The sequence below is a fragment of the Micromesistius poutassou genome (assembly GCF_964030765.1).
Source record: "Micromesistius poutassou genome assembly, chromosome: 20".
Classification (NCBI taxonomy): Eukaryota; Metazoa; Chordata; class Actinopteri; order Gadiformes; family Gadidae; genus Micromesistius; species Micromesistius poutassou.
The window spans coordinates 14,358,020-14,374,991 of NC_140290.1; the positions used below are offsets into that span (position 1 = coordinate 14,358,020).

Genomic DNA, 16,972 nt, shown 5'->3' on the forward strand with positions numbered 1-16,972 from the left:
AGTTGATTTCCAATAAACTAATGAATAGCCTAATGCAGTACTTGATTTATTTTCCCTGTTTTCAAGAGTGAAATAAGAGTTAAAATATTTTTCCTTCTGTATTGGGCTAAACTAATAGACCATTATCTTGTTTTAGGTTACAATACAAAATATGTGTAGTATTTACACACACGCACACGCACACGCACACAAGTCTTTATTTATCATATCTTTCAGCCTGTACCTATTTCACATGGTATTTTTCTGTCTTGCACTGGCGTTTCACTAGTAATAAATTAGTTATTCGTGTTTAAATTCATGTTGTAAATATTCAATATATCATATATATATTCAACGACTTAAGATCGCAGAAAAAGTTTCTACTCAAAGACTTCAGGTTCTGCTCCAAGACTGCAGGTTCTGGCCCTTTAATTAAAACTCGTCCTGTGACGACGCGAATTTCAAGCGCCGCGTTCATCTCGTAAACCAGGAACCACAGGACAACACTCATGTTTAACTTCTCTGGATGGTAGGAAACTGATTAAAGAAACCGGAGAGAAGTCTCTATTCCAATCGCATCGGCACCATGAGCACACTATGGATGGGGAACGTGAGTACAATAATCGGTTTCAAACTATAACGTGTGGTTACCGCGCGTAACGTTACACTAAAGAGTTAGGAAACAAATGGCGTCACCTGGTGCATCATGCGTGTTGAGGGGAGACCAGGAGAGATCCAAAGTACAACTACTACAAAGTACAACTACTACTATCTAGATCACTCTTCATCCAAAACAAGGTGTTACCAAGTTTGGTTTTATTCAATGGGTCGTTAAATAAATGAAGAGTTGTGCGTCAGTAATGTAGAGTGAGTTTGGCTCCCGTGGTGGGACTGTTTATGAACCGTGTGAACCATGTCCTCCCAGTTGGAGCCCTACATGGACGACCAGTTCGTCACCAGCGCCTTCCGCACCCTGGGCGAACAGGTCATCAATGTGAGGATCATTCGCAACAAGATGACCGGGTGAGTAGTCCACCAACTGCAGAGATGATGTCGAAAACAGTCCAGTCAGTCCTGATCTGAAACCAGGTTGTTCCTCTACACAGCGGGGGTCTGGGTTACTGTTTTGTGGAGCTGACAGATGAAGCCACAGCGGAGAGATGTCTACGCAAAGTCAATGGAAAAGTCCTTCCAGGAGCCAACCCGGTAACTATTTAATCACACTGGTGATCAATCACATACTTTTATTTCACATCTCTACTGGAAGATAGTAATGGGAAACTAACTGGTAAACGTGTGTGTGTGTGTGTGTGTGTGTTGACCACAGCCCAGGAGATTCAAGCTGAATAGAGCTACCTTTGGAAAACAAGGTGAAAGGTGAGTTATGTTTTGTCTTGCATGTGTTTTCCACTGCATAGTATTGGCAGACGCAGGTGTTGTGTTTCCGCTGCAGAACCGACCGTGAAAGCAGGAGGGCTCTTCGAGCAGTAGCCTTTCCCGCTAGTAGAACACACGGATATTAATAATGTTATTTTCAGACGCTTACTTCAAACTCACCCCTTCTATATAGAAAAATAATCAATATCAATCAAGGATTTGGGCAACACAATGGCACTTCCATTAATGTCCAAAAAAGGGAAAAGTCAAAGCCCAGTGTCCAGCAGGGTACTAGTAGACAGGGAACAGACGTCGTTGGACTCTTACATAGACCCATTACTAAAGCCATGTTGGTTGTTGCTTCACTTAAGTCCACTTTAAAGTAGAAGGCAAACACTCCGATGCTGACAACCCTTGCTTTACTGTCTGTTTTCTCTGTGTGTGCTGCAGTCAGAACTTCTCTCTGTTTGTGGGGGACCTGACCCCAGAGGTGGACGACGGCATGCTCTACGAGTTCTTCTACAACCGCTATCCGTCCTGTCGCGGAGGGAAGGTGGTGCTGGACACCACCGGCAACTCCAAGTGAGTCGGAGAGACTTGAAGTGTTTGAGATTGGTGAAATGAAGTCTTCTCCCTTTGACTTTATAGTATTAATTGCTACAATGATTTGCTGGCACTAAAAAAAATCGATGTATACTGTACGTATTTAAGAAATTATGCATTGTTTAGTTTTGTTTGCCTATCCCAAATGGGATTATAAATCACTTCCATCACGATAATGTACTTTCAATCTGTATGACAAACGTTTATGCAACAAAAAAGAACAAATATACGCAGGTACAACACATGTTCCTGTAGCTAGTATATCTATCTGCCTATATAGCAAAACAGAACAGAAGATACGACTAAACAAAACGCTGTGCGTGTCTCTGTTTCCAGGTTTTGGTCTTGCATTACGTGGTCATCTTGGCCCCGGCTCTATATCAACCTCTACTGCTGTTATGTTGACGCTTGTTTGTGGACGTTAAAAGGTTGTGATGTCCGTGTTCTGCTTGGTGTTTCTAGGGGCTGTGGCTTTGTCCAGTTTCCAGACGAGCGGCTGCAGAAGAGGGCCCTGGACGAGTGTCAGGGGGCCGTGGGGCTCGGGGGCAAGCCGCTCCGCCTCAGCCTCGCCGCAAACAAGTAGGAACCTCAAGTCCTCACGGCGCCCGGGCGTCTAAAGCGGTGGACTGCAGAAATCCCCGACTTGTGTCTAATTATATTTTATTAAGGATGATCAAGGTGTGCATTAGGCATCAGAAAAATGGTGGTTGGCCAAATCGATTGCAGTCTCACAGAATTTCAGTCCATGGCTTCCCTTTTATAACTTCAGGCTGATTCAGTGGGTGGAGTTAAGCCACGTTTGTATTAACATAGTTGTTGACATTTGTTGGTGTCTAGTGGATACAGTGCTCTCCGGTGTATTATATTGGTATGGGCAGGATTCTGGATTTATGATCATTTATGATCATGGTGCTTGGGTTGGTTATGATTTGAATTATAATTCTACATTCTGCGACTATGCAAATTTTTTTCTGCGAATACAACCTTGTCAACAGTGGGCTGAGGAACTAGGACCAACCTGTAGGAAGGTATCGGCATGGAGGACAATGATGTTCTACTAAACGCTGTCAATGCACTTAGTGCTGTGGATTTAAAGGGGGACCGTCACACTTATTTAAACTTTTTTATTTTATTTTAATTTAGTCTTCATATCCCTGTTGTAAAATAATTGGTTCAGATTTACTTACTTGCTTTAGAACGCAAATGCCTGACCAATGAGGTCAATCGTCCAACAGCCCAATGGCCTTCCGCCGGCACAACACAGACCTCAGACTGTCTCTGACTACCAGAGACTGTTGACATGTTGTTTATATTTTTGTTTTTCGATTTAATAAATGAGTCCATAGCTTGTGTTTTATAGGGGCTGTAAGTGAATAGCAAGCAGTTCCCCTTTAAATTCAACTCAACTCTTTCCCCTGGCTTTGTCCCTGGTTGTGACACCCCCCCCCCCCCCTCCAGGACCAGACATCCTCCCGAGAACAAGTCATGGCAGTCGAACTCTGCAGCCTACAGACCCAACTACCAGCAGTACGACCCCTACCAACAGCAGGCCCAGTACCCCGGCTATTACCCCAACTGGGGCTACGACCCCAACGCGGACGGCTACGGATACAATTACAGCCAGTATTACCCACAGACTGCAGCACAGCCTCAGGTACCTTCACAATGACCTTCTTGGGTGGGAAATGCGTTGTCCAGATCTTTCATTGACGTGTGAAGCGAGGTCACGCTAACGTGTGGTTTGTTTTTTTTAAAGGAAACTGAGACTCAGGAGGAAACCGTGGAAGGTGCGCATTAAGATGAATTTCCTCAAACAGCGGTTTCTGGTTTTTAATTATCTTTTTTTAACGTATTTAAAATACTAACACACAACATCTCTCGCTCCGCAAACCCTGTTCACTTTTGCAGATCCGAACCCCGAGCTGGATGTGGGGGAGGCCAACAGGAAGTTCATGGAGCTGAGCGAGGAGTTGTACGACGCCCTGATCGACTGCCACTGGCAGCCGCCCGCCGGCGCCACAGAGCTCGGACTGACGCTCAGTCTACCAGAGGCCGTGCATTGTTGACCGTGTTGTTTTATACTTTTTTGTTTTTTTCCATTTAATAAACGAGTACATAGCGTATGTTTTTGTGATATTGTTTCTTTTGAAAGTGCCACGGTTGCACCGCCCTATCGTGTTGCTGGTTGATTCAGCTGATATTTTTTTATTAGTAAATATTTTTTGTTGAAGTAAATGTTTGGGTACAATTGCATAAACGAATGGGTATTTAAAAAAACATGAGTATAGCCTACATGCATACAAAAAATAGGCTCCATGTTCATTTATTTAAACAATATTAAGTTAGGAACATAATGTGCTCATATTGTTAGGGAACTTGCTTGTAATGGATAAAAGGTTATTTAAACGCCAAGGCCAATCGCATGCCTGTTTACGTCATCTATTGGGGAGCAGAATGTCACGATTCTTCTGCTAAACGAACACGGGTGGGATACTCTGCTCGGGGCGTTAGAGACGCCCCTTGTTCAATCAGCACAGGGAACCACATGAGAGTCACAAGATGCTCTAATGATCAGGGTCTTAGGCCGCTGGAACGCAGCCCGGCACATGCACGCGGCTCACGAGTCTTGTAGACATTCTGGAAGAGGACATGGTCGTTAAATTCTGCTTAAATTTGAATTTTTTTTCGTTGTGTTTTGATAGTTGATAGTTGTGTCACACTGATAGTTGTGTTGGGGTGTATGGGTTGGGTTGGGTGACTGAAGCCTTGTCATCACGTGACACGCACGTTTTGCGTGACGTCACCACGCACAGACCAGGAAGCCTTTGACGTTAGGGAGGAACGGCATAGAAAATATCCGCTATTTGAAACATCCCAACAAGTAAGTAGAGATTGTTTTTATGAAAGCCGGTATATTAACTAGCCAGCAAATGTATCCGTTTTCTGCGGAAAAGACCTGCCGCTCTGTGCTGTCTGTGTGAAGTTACCTCTGAAGGGTCATGGCTAAGTGGTTAGCATGGCAAGCTAGCTTGTTGTTGGAAGCAGCTGATCACAGACGCTACTTGTTGCTTTGAGATGGACTTTGATGGTCATTATACGGCATCCTGTCAGCATAAACTGGCGGCGGAGTGTCGACGTTCTTCCAGCTAAATGACAGAATGGATCGAGGTGGTTTAAAAAGTTAGCCAGCGGTGACAGCTGTGCTCTGCGGGCGGCACCACGCACCACTGGGAGGGACTGCAAAATCGATAACTCTGTCTGAACGATACTTCTGTCAAGCTGTCTTCTGTGTATTTCGGATTCAATACATACGGCTGTACATCGTGGGACTATTTGTTTTTTTTTCCTGTAGAATCGGGTTCCAGGCTAGTTCGCGAACATCCCCCAGCCCTCTCCAGCAGCTCCAGCATCGGGTCCCGCTGAGATGTCTTACGCCAAAGCCGACGGATACCGGTCGGTCCCGCGGGACTTCGGCTCTGTCCTGCAGACATGCAGCGCCAACATCCAAAAGATCACACAAAACAGTAGGTGTTGCTCCACCTCTCTCACCAAGCACTGCACTGCACTGCTGCTTGTTTGTGGGTTATAATGGGTTATGTGTATAACATCCTGATACTATGTACAGGTCAATCACTGTTCGTTGTTTTCCCATTACAGCCGCCCAGATCAAGGGCATCGTTGGCCAGCTGGGCACACGACAAGACAACAGTGAACTTCAAGATCGGCTGTAAGTGTCAGAAACATCCGCAACTCTATGCATCGTGTCTTGGCTGACACAAGATCACCTCTTTTAGGATGTACGCCGATTCTAATGTCCAGATACCACTTTTTCACTTCCGATACCGCAGCTTTGGCTATCTGCCGATACCGATATCAGTCCGATACTTTGTTTTACTCTCAAACAAATAATAATTCAAATAAAATACATGGAAGCACTTTGCTCATGATTGCCGATTAGCCACCTAAAAACATCTCACTAAAGAAAAGTTGAAATCAAGTGAAAAGATTTCAAAAGTCTGAATGGAGTAAACAATGTAAATATGCACACCATTTAAAAAATGTAAAATGGTTAGAAACAAATAAAGTGAAGAGTTAAACAAATAGCTAAAGTGATAAAGTTTGAATACATTTGAGTGTGTGTGTGTGTGTGTGTGTGTGTGTGTGTGATCACTTGTAGTAAGTGTTATTGACGTTATTCTTTCACATCTAGTCAATCGAGATGAGCTCACAAAATGAAATGATCAGGCTTGTACCTTTGGACTCCTTGGAGTCTCTTTCATACGACTGATTTTGTAGATAGCATGACATGAAAAAGATTGTTTACGTTAGCATTTAGCTTCTACCTTAAGAACATCTGATATGTAAGAAGCAGCTAGCCTCTAGCCATATAACTGGGGGTTCGCACTGACAAACGTCTGATACATAATAATCATACTTCAAATCGATTTAATAATTTTAATCAATGCAAAGTCCGAAATGGGAAGTGATCTGTGATCTGATCTAGCCCAAGCTGGAACGTGACCGCGTTCAACAGGTATCTCATGCGGTAGCTCTCATGGGCATGCGACTAATTGTCTACTACTGTTGTTGTCACGTGACACGCTCTCCCCTCCGATATCCGATCCAGCGTACTATTATCGGGCCATTATCAGCCAGATGCCGTGGATCGCTTCGGGACATCCCTACTCATTAGCAAACAAAAACCCCAACTCTCTTGACTCCTCTGTGGTGTCTCACAGACAGCAGATGCAGCACAACACCAACCAGCTGGCCAAAGAAACCAACAAGCACCTGAAGGACCTTGGCTCCATCCCCTTGCCCACATCCCCCTCAGAACAGGCAAGTACCTCTGGGGGTCGATGTATGGACCTGGGGGTCTGGTCTAACAGGGGGGGGAGGAGGGGGGTCTGTGGTCCTGGGGGTCCACTCTGGTCTAACGGGGTGGGTCTGTGGGGGTCTGTGGTCCTGGGGGTCCGGTCTTTCGGGAGTGTGTGTCTGGTCCTGGGGGTCCAGTCCAGTCTAACGGGGGGGGGGGTCCACTCTGGTCTAACGGGGGCGTGTGTCTGGTCCTGGGGGTCCACTCTGGTCTAACTGGGCGTGTGTGTCTGGTCCTGGGGGTCCACTCTGGTCTAACTGGGCGTGTGTCTGGTCCTGGGGGTCCACTCTGGTCTAACTGGGCGTGTGTCTGGTCCTGGGGGTCCACTCTGGTCTAACTGGGCGTGTGTGTCTGGTCCACAGCGGCAGCAGAAGCTGCAGAGGGACCGGCTGATGAGCGACTTCTCGGCGGCGCTCAACAACTTCCAGGCGGTGCAGCGGCGCGCGGCCGACAAGGAGAAGGAGTCTGTGGCCCGCGCCCGCGCCGGCTCCCGCCTCTCGGTGGGTCCCCGCCCCAACACAACACAACACAACACACCACACAACACAACACAACACAACACACAACACACCACACCTCGTAGTAGTGATCCACCGATATATCGGCCGGCTGATATTATTTTCGCAGATTTTTTAGTATTTCTTATTTAAAAAAAATTTCCCGGCATGATTTAGACTTCAAGTTCAATAAATGTTCCTTTTTTTTAATTGAGACTTGTAACATTTGTTACCATCATTGTGTCATTTTTATGAAGTAAATTGAGGGAGTAAAAGCAGTATCGGCTCTAAATATCGGCTCTAGAAAATCTGTATCAGGGTATCGGTCATCGGCTAAGGCTGATGGAAAAAAGAAATCGGTATCGTATCGGCCCTAAAAAAAAAATCCATATGGGTCGATCCCTAGCTCATAGCCCGCGTGTTAGTATGCACTGGTTGTCTAAACTAAGTGATGTGAGGGAAGTGTGTGTGTTGACGCTCTGGTTTCTCTTTAGACTGAGGACGGCGCCGGGGACGACCAGCTCGTCTCTTTTGACAAGTAAGACCACCAACGCCGAGTTAGCATCTCTCCACATCGACCACACCCCTCTTTACAGCCTTAACCCGGGTTGTATGGAGGCCCCGTTTCCTAGCTGTGTGTGTGTGTGTGTGTGTGAAGCCAGGAGGACTGGGCTCAGACCACCATGCAGAAGGAGGAGGCTCCCATCACGGAGGAGGACCTGGAGCTGATCAAGGAGAGGGAGACCAACATCCGGCAGCTGGAGGCGAGTCGGCCTCTCCACCACGCCGGGCTCAGTGCAGGGCCTGGCGGACGACCCCGGGGGCGTCAGACCACCAAGACGTTCAAAGGATTATGTTTTATAGGGCAAAACGTATAACTCTCAGAGAAAGATGTGCCTAAACAATGTCTGCGTGGCAGGAATACGATATAGGTGACCGAATGTCCACTGTGGGAGAAGAACAATAGTGGCTATTTAGTTTGGGAGCTTGATGGGCCAGTAGTTAGATCTTGATTTGGGTCAGGGTTAGAGGATATCTTGATTTGGGTCAGGGTTAGAGGATATCTTGATTTGGGTCAGGGTTAGAGGATATCTTGATTTGGGTCAGTGTTAGATGATATCTTGATTTGGGTCAGGGTTAGAGGATATCTTGATTTGGGGCAGTAGTTAGATAATCCTTGATTATAATTGAACATGCTTGGGCAACCTCATTGATTGTAATATCTGCATGTTTATTCATTTTATTTTCTCATTTCAGTCGGACATCTTGGATGTGAACCAGATCTTCAAGGACTTAGCCGTGATGATCCACGACCAAGGAGACATGATCGGTGAGTTTCATTTCGTCTCTTGATGAGAGTCATTTCTGATTCCAATGTTGAGCAACTGACACATGGCACACTGACAAATAACCCAGTTAATCAATAAACATGCAATGATAATTAATGAGTGCTGATAAGGCCACCTTGGTTAGCCTGTGTGGCTGCATGGCTATAGCACCATGGCTATAGCACCATGGCTGTGGCACCATGGCTATAGCACCATGGCTATAGCACCATGGCTGTGGCACCATGGCTATAGCACCATGGCTATAGCACCATGGCTATAGAACCATGGCTATAGCACCATGGCTGTGGCACCATGGCTGTGGCACCATGGCTATAGCACCATGGCTGTGGCACCATGGCTATAGCACCATGGCTGTGGCTCCATGGCTGTGGCTCCATGGCTATAGCACCATGGCTATAGCACCATGGCTGTGGCACCACTATAGCACCATGACTGTGGCACCATGGCTGTGGGCCCATGGCTGACGGTAGGGCTGTGCGATATGGGAAAAAATGAATATCCCGATACATTTTTTCCATTTCACGATATACGATATATATCTCAATATTTTGAAACCTCCTTTAAAGGACCCCATGAAATTGCACTTTTACCCTTTACTGTTTTCACTACAATCCCTGCAGACTATATACCATTCTTGGTTAACTTCCCAGGTGGTTTCCATCAAAACATGTGAGTGATTAATTACAATTGAGTTGAAATAAATAAATAATAATATTCAAACAAAGCACAAACTACAAAAACAATCTTCAAAATTACAAAAACGGGGCAATATAAAACTGAGCAGCTCAGAACAATAAAAGAGAGAGTGAGAGTGAGAGATTATTATTATTAATATTATTAAAATATTGCTAAACTTCCCCCATTCTAAAGGAACATTTGATTCAACTTCGACACTAATCAATGACACCCACAGACAGACTGCAACGTCACTCAGGCATACCACAATGATCTCAGCACAATAGAACAGTGCTATAACTGGCTGATCACTGATGAGAGAGAGAGAGATTGATCGATCAATTTTTTAAGAACACAAGCCTATCAACGGCTTCTGGTTTCAGAGATGCTCTGTGACAAGTGACTACATTGCCACTGGTACTAAACACTCTTTCGGATGGAGAACTGGTTGCCGGCACACACAGGTACTTCTTTGCCAAATGGCTTAAATTTTCCTCATGGAGGAACATTTCCTCATGGTTCTTCCACCATAGCAATGGATCTGATTCACTTTCTGCATCAACAGTCTGCAAGTAAGTAGACAACTCTGTGGCCAGCTGGTCCTTGCTTGAAGTTGTAGAGGATGCTCTTGCCTTTTTAAAGAAGCTTCCTAGGGTCTTCTTTTTAGGGGGCTCTGGCCCTGTTGATGCATGTGGCTCTGCTACTGATGGCGCAAGTGGCTTCACACCACTGTTCAATTCCATAGCGTTGGCGCGCGTGAAAAAGCGTTTTTTTTTTAAAATGGTTTGTAAATCCCGGCTTGATACAAGATCCTGTACATATGGAGATTGTTGATACAGTAGATTAATAAAAAAAGCTTGTCTGAAGGCACGCACTTTGTAACTCCCAGTTGTCAATGAAATGGACAGTAAAACTCAGATACGGCTCTGTTGTTCTACTGGACCATAAGTCAGTAGTGGAAGAGAAATATTTCGCATCTTGCAGATGACGGGCCAGCTTTTCTCTCTCGGAGGTGTATAATTGCGGTATTGCCTTCTCTGTAAAATGCCGGCAACTCGTATTTGGGATGGAGTGTTTTTATTAATTTTCGGAAGCCTGGTTTTTCTACTATACTTATTGGCATCATGTCTTGGGCGATGAAGTTAGTGGTAGCGACGGTGATATCGCTCCATCTCTGACTCGTTTTCTCATATGGGGTGGCTTTGGAGAAGGAGGCAGCTATGGTCATTTGTTTAGCTGGTGGAGGGGTTTTAGCTGGTGTGCTTGATGTTCGGAGTTTAAGAGACTCTTCATACTGTACCGGGTGAGTTTTGAGGTGATGGAACATATTTGTAGTGCTGCTGCCTTTCGTGATGACAGTTTTTTTTGCACACTTCGCGTATTGGCGTGTTTTGCTCCACGTCCTCGATATCCAAAAAACTGCCAGATCACTGATCCCTTATTAGTTATTTTAGGAACCAGTAGTTTGTCCGCTTCCATGATTCATTTGTGGGTTGAATTAGCTTAGGATACGCTGTATACACTGAGCCAGCCAGCGCTGCAAACCGTAAGAAACTTGAAAATGATTTCCCTCCCTTTCGCACCTAGATGTCGCGTGGGATTGGTTGGTGAGAGTGTGGCGCAAGTTTTTTTTACCACTCATTCACGTTACTGCGTGAGGGAGAAAGCCACCGGAGAATGTTTTAAAGGTCTCATGGCATGAAAATTTCACTTTATGAGGTTTTCTAACATTAAGTTGAGTTCACCTAGCCTCCCTATGGTCCCCCAGTAGCTAAAAATTGCATTAGGTGTAAACCGAGAAGTAACTATCTTCGTCTTTGAAAAAAGGATCGCTGAAACGCTTCGATTTGGCTTCCGGTCCCGTATGACTTCATACGAGACCAGGGGCATCATTTATAAAACTCTGCGTAAAACCCTCCCTAAAACATTGCGTATGCCCAAACCTCAGAATCTGCGTACGCACAAAAATATTCAGATCTATAAAACTGTGCGGCGCACACCTCTACGCACTCTTCTCGTTATTAATAATATTAAGTTTGTGCTCGTGCACGAGCGTGCACAAGCGCCATGCTCCTCCCAAGGTCGTCCCATAATAGTCCTTAAAAGGTCAATGCTAATTAATCAATGAATATTCCTAGTATATAAGGAGCCTTTGCTGACCTATCATTACACGGGAAAACACGTGTGCATTACACATGCTCGCGTCTCATACCCCTCGCTAAATTCTCGAGCAATTCCAAAGCTGCCATATTTTAGCCCGTTAGAATACAGAGGCCAACAGGAGCATTATTTATTGGCCTTGTGCCAATAGGATAATTAATTACTATGTCCTATAGGCTAATTTAATGTAGGCCTACATATATATGTATCAGGAAAATTAATAAAACTTAAGTGATACAGTTGGTCTGGCCGAGGATTGTGATTTGAAAGGGTTGTAGTGTGTTGAACATAATATTGCCTGAGCACCTACAGTGTTCAGTGTTCCACTATAAACACTAGTGCATGGTACCGTGGCCGCAAGCTGCTCAGGGCCACACCCCCACCCTCCACCTTGACCCGCCTCTAAAAAAACGGCGTGTTTGTGGAGAGCTCATTGTGGGACTGGCTCGTAGTAGCTGTAACTCTGCACCAAGGCTGAATTTCTTGAACGTCTTCAAGTACTGTATTAGGGGCCCACTAATACCTATATCTCGGCTGCCGCTTGAAAAAACCCAGATGAACCCGTAAAAATACTCGATACTTACGAAATAATCATTTTATGTATCTCACACAGCTGTTTCGGAGATATATCGAGTATATTCGATACATCGCACAGCCCTAGCTGACGCTGTGTGTGTGACTCCCCCCCCTCCTCCTCCGTGTACAGACAGCATCGAGGCCAACGTGGAGAGTGCAGAGGTCCACGTGGAGCGCGGAGGGGAGCAGCTGCAGAGAGCAGCATACTACCAGGTGAGGACCCCCCACAGAAACCAGGCTCAGCCGGGCCTGGACTAAAGGCTGGGCCTGAGAGGCCGTACAACAGGGCAGACGTAGATTCGGTATGCTATGATGCTGTGAGGCCAGTGATGGTGAGGTGTCCGGTGTAACGTCAGAGGCTGATAGTCTGGAGGGTAGAGCTATGGTCGGACACTCCTATGGTAGGACTGTGCTGCAGTGAAGTCTAGGTCATGATCTGTAGGGTGTGGTCTAGTGATCGACCGATATATCGGCCGGCCGATATTATCCGCCGATATTTGCGTTTTTTACATGTAACGGGATAGGCCTATTCTTTTTTAAATTTATTTTTAAAATATTTTTTCCCGGCATGATTCAATAACAGTTCAATAAATGTTCCTTTTTTAAATTGAGACTTGTAACATTTGTTATCATCACTGTGTCATTTTTATGAAGAAAATTGAGGGAGCAAAAGCAGTATCGGCTCCAAGAAAATCGGTATCGGCGTATCGGTCATTGGCTAAGGCTGGATAAAAAAAATCCATATCGGTCGATCCCTGTGGTCCAACCCTCAGGCAACACACGGTAAACGCTTGAAGAGCTCCGTTTCCATGAGCAAAACTTCCTTTACCGTCCTTTACAAAAGTGGTACGACTATTGGACAGACAGGGAAGGAAGGAAGGAATAGGCGTCCATTTATTTTGCACTGGCGCGCCTAAAAAATAAATCACAGCTTGATTGCAAGACAGGAATGCCCTGAGCCTGGGATCCCGGTCAGCCTCCTGCCGCTCTTACGCTGTGTGTTTGCTGTCTCTCTTTGTAACCACCACCCCCCCCCCCCCCCCTCCCCTCGTTCACAGCAAAAGTCTCGTAAGAAGATGTGCATCCTGGCACTGGTCATGTCCGTGGTGCTGGTAATACTGGGAATCATCATCTGGAAGGCGGCCACATGAGGGAGAAGCCGCTCTCCGGCCCACCCTGCTATTTATTCCACTCCTCTCCGGGCCTCACCACGGGTCCTTGTGTTGTCCTGGTGGGATCGATGAAAAGCGTCTCTGTAGAAAAAAAACAACAACCAACGAGCCACGGTGTGGAGATGTAACTTTCAAACGTGATCACCGAGTCTCGAGTCTCAAGTCTTTTCTCTTTCTTTCGTTGTGGATCTGAACCGTGGGGTCGGTGGCAGTGTGAGACCGTCCGACTCTCTCGCTCTCAAATTACTTTATAGTGTCCATCTCAGTTCAGTCTCGCTTCCTTCTGCACTAACCAAACTAAACGCTAACATCCGGTATGAATGCGATTTCACAGAGCATGAAAAACAATTGTTTGATGTACATTTCCTTCGCTGTATAGATCAGTATTGGATGGAGTTGTTGTCGTGGTTTTTAACAATCTTTACATTGACACCGGTTATTCTCAGCACCATGTAGTATGAGGAGCCTCAGCGGCCATGCAGGGAGTAAGACCCCGCTGGTGGAGAAGAGGGATGACAGAAGTATCACAACGCTAGTATCTTTGTTCACAAAAAAACACTTGCACAAAAACACCTATTAATAAACACTGCAGTTATGGGGTGACCATACAAAAGTTTAAAATCACATGAGGCCAATTAGGAAGGCAGTTTCCAATAAGCTGCATCGTTCTACCAGAGAGAGAGCTGACTGTGAATTGGATGGTCTCATTCCTCTTTTAGAAGTTGCTTTGCTGATTAATGCAACTTGTTTTTGTTTTTATTTGCTGTGAGCGTCAAAGCTGCAGACTTTTGTTGCTACTGGTGATGAATGCTCAGTCAGAGCTGTACAAGAAACCGTGCTTAACTTTAACCGTAACATTATATGTAACATCAAAATGTATGTAAATAGCAAAACATTATAAATCACATGACAAACATTCTCGACATTGAAAAGAACTGTACCTGTAAGAACAGCTGTTTTTACCACTTATTTTGTATTGATTTCTATAAATTGTCTATGCTATATCAATTTGTCCAGCAGAAAAAATTAAATGCTTAAATTCATGTGATTACGTTTTTTTTAATTTGCCCTTTCATTCTAGCTATCTCAACATGTAGAAATCTGCGTCATTGGTTCATCTATACACGCTCGTCATCTTATGAACATCATTAGATGCATAAAAATAAAATGGTCTGACTGAGTGAGCTACTGGCAGGAACTAACCAGCAGGTGTCACTGGAGTGTAGCGCTGACGTTTTTGTGTCATAGTTGACGCTGCAGGAGTATTGAATCTATGCAACCATGCACCAGGTGACGACTGGCTACAAAAAAACAATTTTTGGAAAGTTTTGGATGGAGGTGGATTTATTTATTTGTTTTTTGGGGGGTGTTTGTTCGTGACAAAGTTTCCCGTGTACAGAACTGTGACTTTGTGGTAAACTTAAAGGTATTAAATTGGCCTACAAATATAATAATTTATACATGAATATGATTTCCATTCTTTTGAGTTGTTCAGCTGTTTCATTCCGTACCACAGAAATCTAAGAATATAAATCTAAGAATAAAAAAAATAGAAATACTTTTTGAAAGATTTCCACAGCTGTGCCTTATGTTCTCAATGTCTGCGCTGCGATGTCTGATATGAAACATCTGAGGTCCTTTTGTAAGTAATGACCAGACTCATCCTCATGAATAGAGCATGGACATATCTTACAGTTGGGCAATAGTTCTCACACCAATCATTTGGTCCATCAAGGGGTCTGTGGTTGTTTTTCAAAACTTTTTCAAAACAGTCTTCATCTGGCCCCTCCCACTGGAAATGTACAGGGGAGGGGGGGGGGGTAATTTGGTGACCATTAGCGAGTCACTTAATAAGCCTTGATACCGTTCATGCTCTGTTTCAAGCATGAACAATTGCAGCAATCACGCCAATTACATCGACATGGCAACAACTTCACAGGGACCTGGAGGCCCCGCCTCCTCCCGTCCTACCATGGTGCAGACCCCCTCCTCCCCCCTCTTCCCATCCTAACATGGTGTAGACCCGCCCCTCCTTCCGTCCTGGTGTAGACCCGCCCCTCCTCCCGTCCTGGTGTAGACCCGCCCCTCCTCCCGTCCTGGTATAGACCCGCCCCTCCGTCCTGGCGTGGTGTAGACCCGCCCCTCTGTCCTGGTGTGGTGTAGACCCGCCCCTCTTCCCGTCCTGGCGTGGTGTAGTCCCGCCCCATCCTCCCGTCCTGTGTAGACCCGCCCCTTCCTCCCGTCCTGACGTGGTGTAGACCCGCCCCTTCTCCTCCCGTCATGCCGTGGTGTAGACCCGCCCCTTCCTCCCGTCCTGGCGTGGTGTAGACCCGCCACCTCCTCCCGTCCTGGCGTGGTGTAGACCCGCCCCTCCTCCCGTCCTGGCGTGGTGTAGACCCTCCCCTTCCTCCCTTCCGGGCGTGGTGTAGACCCGCCCCTTCCTCCCGTCCGGGCGTGGTGTAGACCTGCCCCTCCCCTGCCGTGGGACAGAGGCCTCTGAAACCTTGAGGCTCAGGAGAATGATCTTTTTAAAGTCTGTTTCAGTTCCTTTCATTTCAAATGGTCTTTTTTTCCCCCTGTATGTGTGTAGAGAGTAGTTGTCGTGAGAGGGATTGACCAGGGCATCGACCCTGGAGCTGGTGGTGGTCTCCCCTGTGTGTGTGTGTGTGTGTGTGTGTGTGTGTGTGTGCGTGTGCGTGTGTGTGCGTACATTCTCAGGAAAGCCCTTTCCGCCTGTGCAAGGTGACATTCTGACACATGTGAAGTATGAGGTGAAGGAAGACGTGGCGTGAGAAGACGACTGCCCCGAACGACTCCACCCTGCCAGAGCACTCTTTGAAAATCACTCTCTCACACACACGCACACGCACACACACTGCAGCCACAACGTGATGTGTGCTGTTACCTGTTAGAAAGGTAGCATTTGGGAACAATTTAAAAAGTCTTTAAGTTAATTGTGGTGTGTGTGTATATGCCGGGGCCCGGTGTCCTGGGTCCCTGGGCCCCCCCCCACTGGTGCCCCTCTGATGAGGGCTCTGAGGGAGATGAATCAATGCAACAAGAGCCCAGAAGCAACACGGCTGTCAAACCAATCACACATCGCACACGTCTACAGCATTACGCTGACATGTTCACGGTCAACAGTTGCGGACAGCGTTTCATTATTATTTTTATTATTATTATTATTATTATTATTATATCCTTCATTTAACCAGGTTTAGTCTCATTGAGATTAAAATCTCTTTTACAAGAGTGACCTGGCCAAGATGGACAGCAGTACACAGTTCCAACATAAAACACAAGTACAAGTTCAATACTAAGTGCAATAGTAATACTACATGTAGATCATTGACTAGAACATTTGCAATACTAAAACATTTGCAATCATAGTCAATACAATACATTGACTTTAACGTCCACACCATGGAGAGCAACACAATGTGTGCTCTTTTATAGGTCACGTGTGTGTCTTTCAACTGGGCAATGCAAGAGGCAGTGTAAAATACTTACAGTACTTGTAATGTATATGGGAGTTCACACACGTACCCGTGTTTACATTCCAATGTCTTGTGGCACATTTTCCATCAGGTTCAATCCAGGATAATTAAGAGGTGGAATGGATTACAGATGTGGGTGAGCGTGTGTGTGTGTGTGTGCGTGCTTCTGCATGCTTGTGTGTATGTTTTGCGTTAGCTCTGTGTGTGTGTG

At 45.7% G+C, this 16,972-nt stretch overlaps 2 protein-coding genes across 3 annotated transcripts; both read left to right on the plus strand.

Moving 5' to 3' along the window:
- Positions 1–451: 451 nt before the first annotated feature.
- LOC311364944 (tRNA selenocysteine 1-associated protein 1-like) lies at positions 452–4,082 on the plus strand. Its single transcript, XM_084484453.1, has 9 exons — positions 452–589; positions 905–1,002; positions 1,086–1,185; positions 1,307–1,356; positions 1,807–1,938; positions 2,422–2,538; positions 3,418–3,613; positions 3,716–3,746; positions 3,868–4,082. Exons 1-9 carry the CDS (start codon positions 566–568, stop codon positions 4,023–4,025), a joined length of 906 nt encoding a protein of 301 aa, XP_084340579.1. The 5' UTR covers positions 452–565; the 3' UTR covers positions 4,026–4,082.
- A 676-nt stretch (positions 4,083–4,758) lies between these two features.
- Positions 4,759–14,722, plus strand: stx12 (syntaxin 12). 2 transcript variants are annotated; one of them, XM_084484443.1, is made up of 10 exons: positions 4,759–4,840; positions 5,312–5,483; positions 5,617–5,686; positions 6,699–6,798; positions 7,198–7,335; positions 7,827–7,870; positions 7,991–8,096; positions 8,590–8,662; positions 12,223–12,305; positions 13,151–14,722. In XM_084484443.1, exons 2-10 carry the CDS (start codon positions 5,384–5,386, stop codon positions 13,241–13,243), a joined length of 807 nt encoding a protein of 268 aa, XP_084340569.1. In that variant the 5' UTR covers positions 4,759–4,840; positions 5,312–5,383; the 3' UTR covers positions 13,244–14,722. The 2 variants fall into 2 exon arrangements, with proteins under 2 accessions (XP_084340569.1, XP_084340570.1); XM_084484444.1 differs by having other exon boundaries at positions 4,762–4,840; positions 5,325–5,483.
- The last annotated feature ends 2,250 nt before the right edge of the window (positions 14,723–16,972 follow it).

What these genes read in the sequence shown, in the direction of transcription:
- LOC311364944 (XM_084484453.1), top strand. Translation starts at nt 566, where the DNA reads ATGAGCACACTATGGATGGGGAAC. An exon ending in GCACACTATGGATGGGGAAC is followed by an intron (nt 590 to 904) that starts GTGAGTACAATA and finishes ATGTCCTCCCAG; the next exon opens with TTGGAGCCCTACATGGACGA. An exon ending in ATTCGCAACAAGATGACCGG is followed by an intron (nt 1,003 to 1,085) that starts GTGAGTAGTCCA and finishes TCCTCTACACAG; the next exon opens with CGGGGGTCTGGGTTACTGTT.
- stx12 (XM_084484443.1), top strand. Translation starts at nt 5,384, where the DNA reads ATGTCTTACGCCAAAGCCGACGGATACCGGTCGGTCCCGCGGGACTTC. An exon ending in AGTGAACTTCAAGATCGGCT is followed by an intron (nt 5,687 to 6,698) that starts GTAAGTGTCAGA and finishes GGTGTCTCACAG; the next exon opens with ACAGCAGATGCAGCACAACA. An exon ending in CCACATCCCCCTCAGAACAG is followed by an intron (nt 6,799 to 7,197) that starts GCAAGTACCTCT and finishes TCTGGTCCACAG; the next exon opens with CGGCAGCAGAAGCTGCAGAG.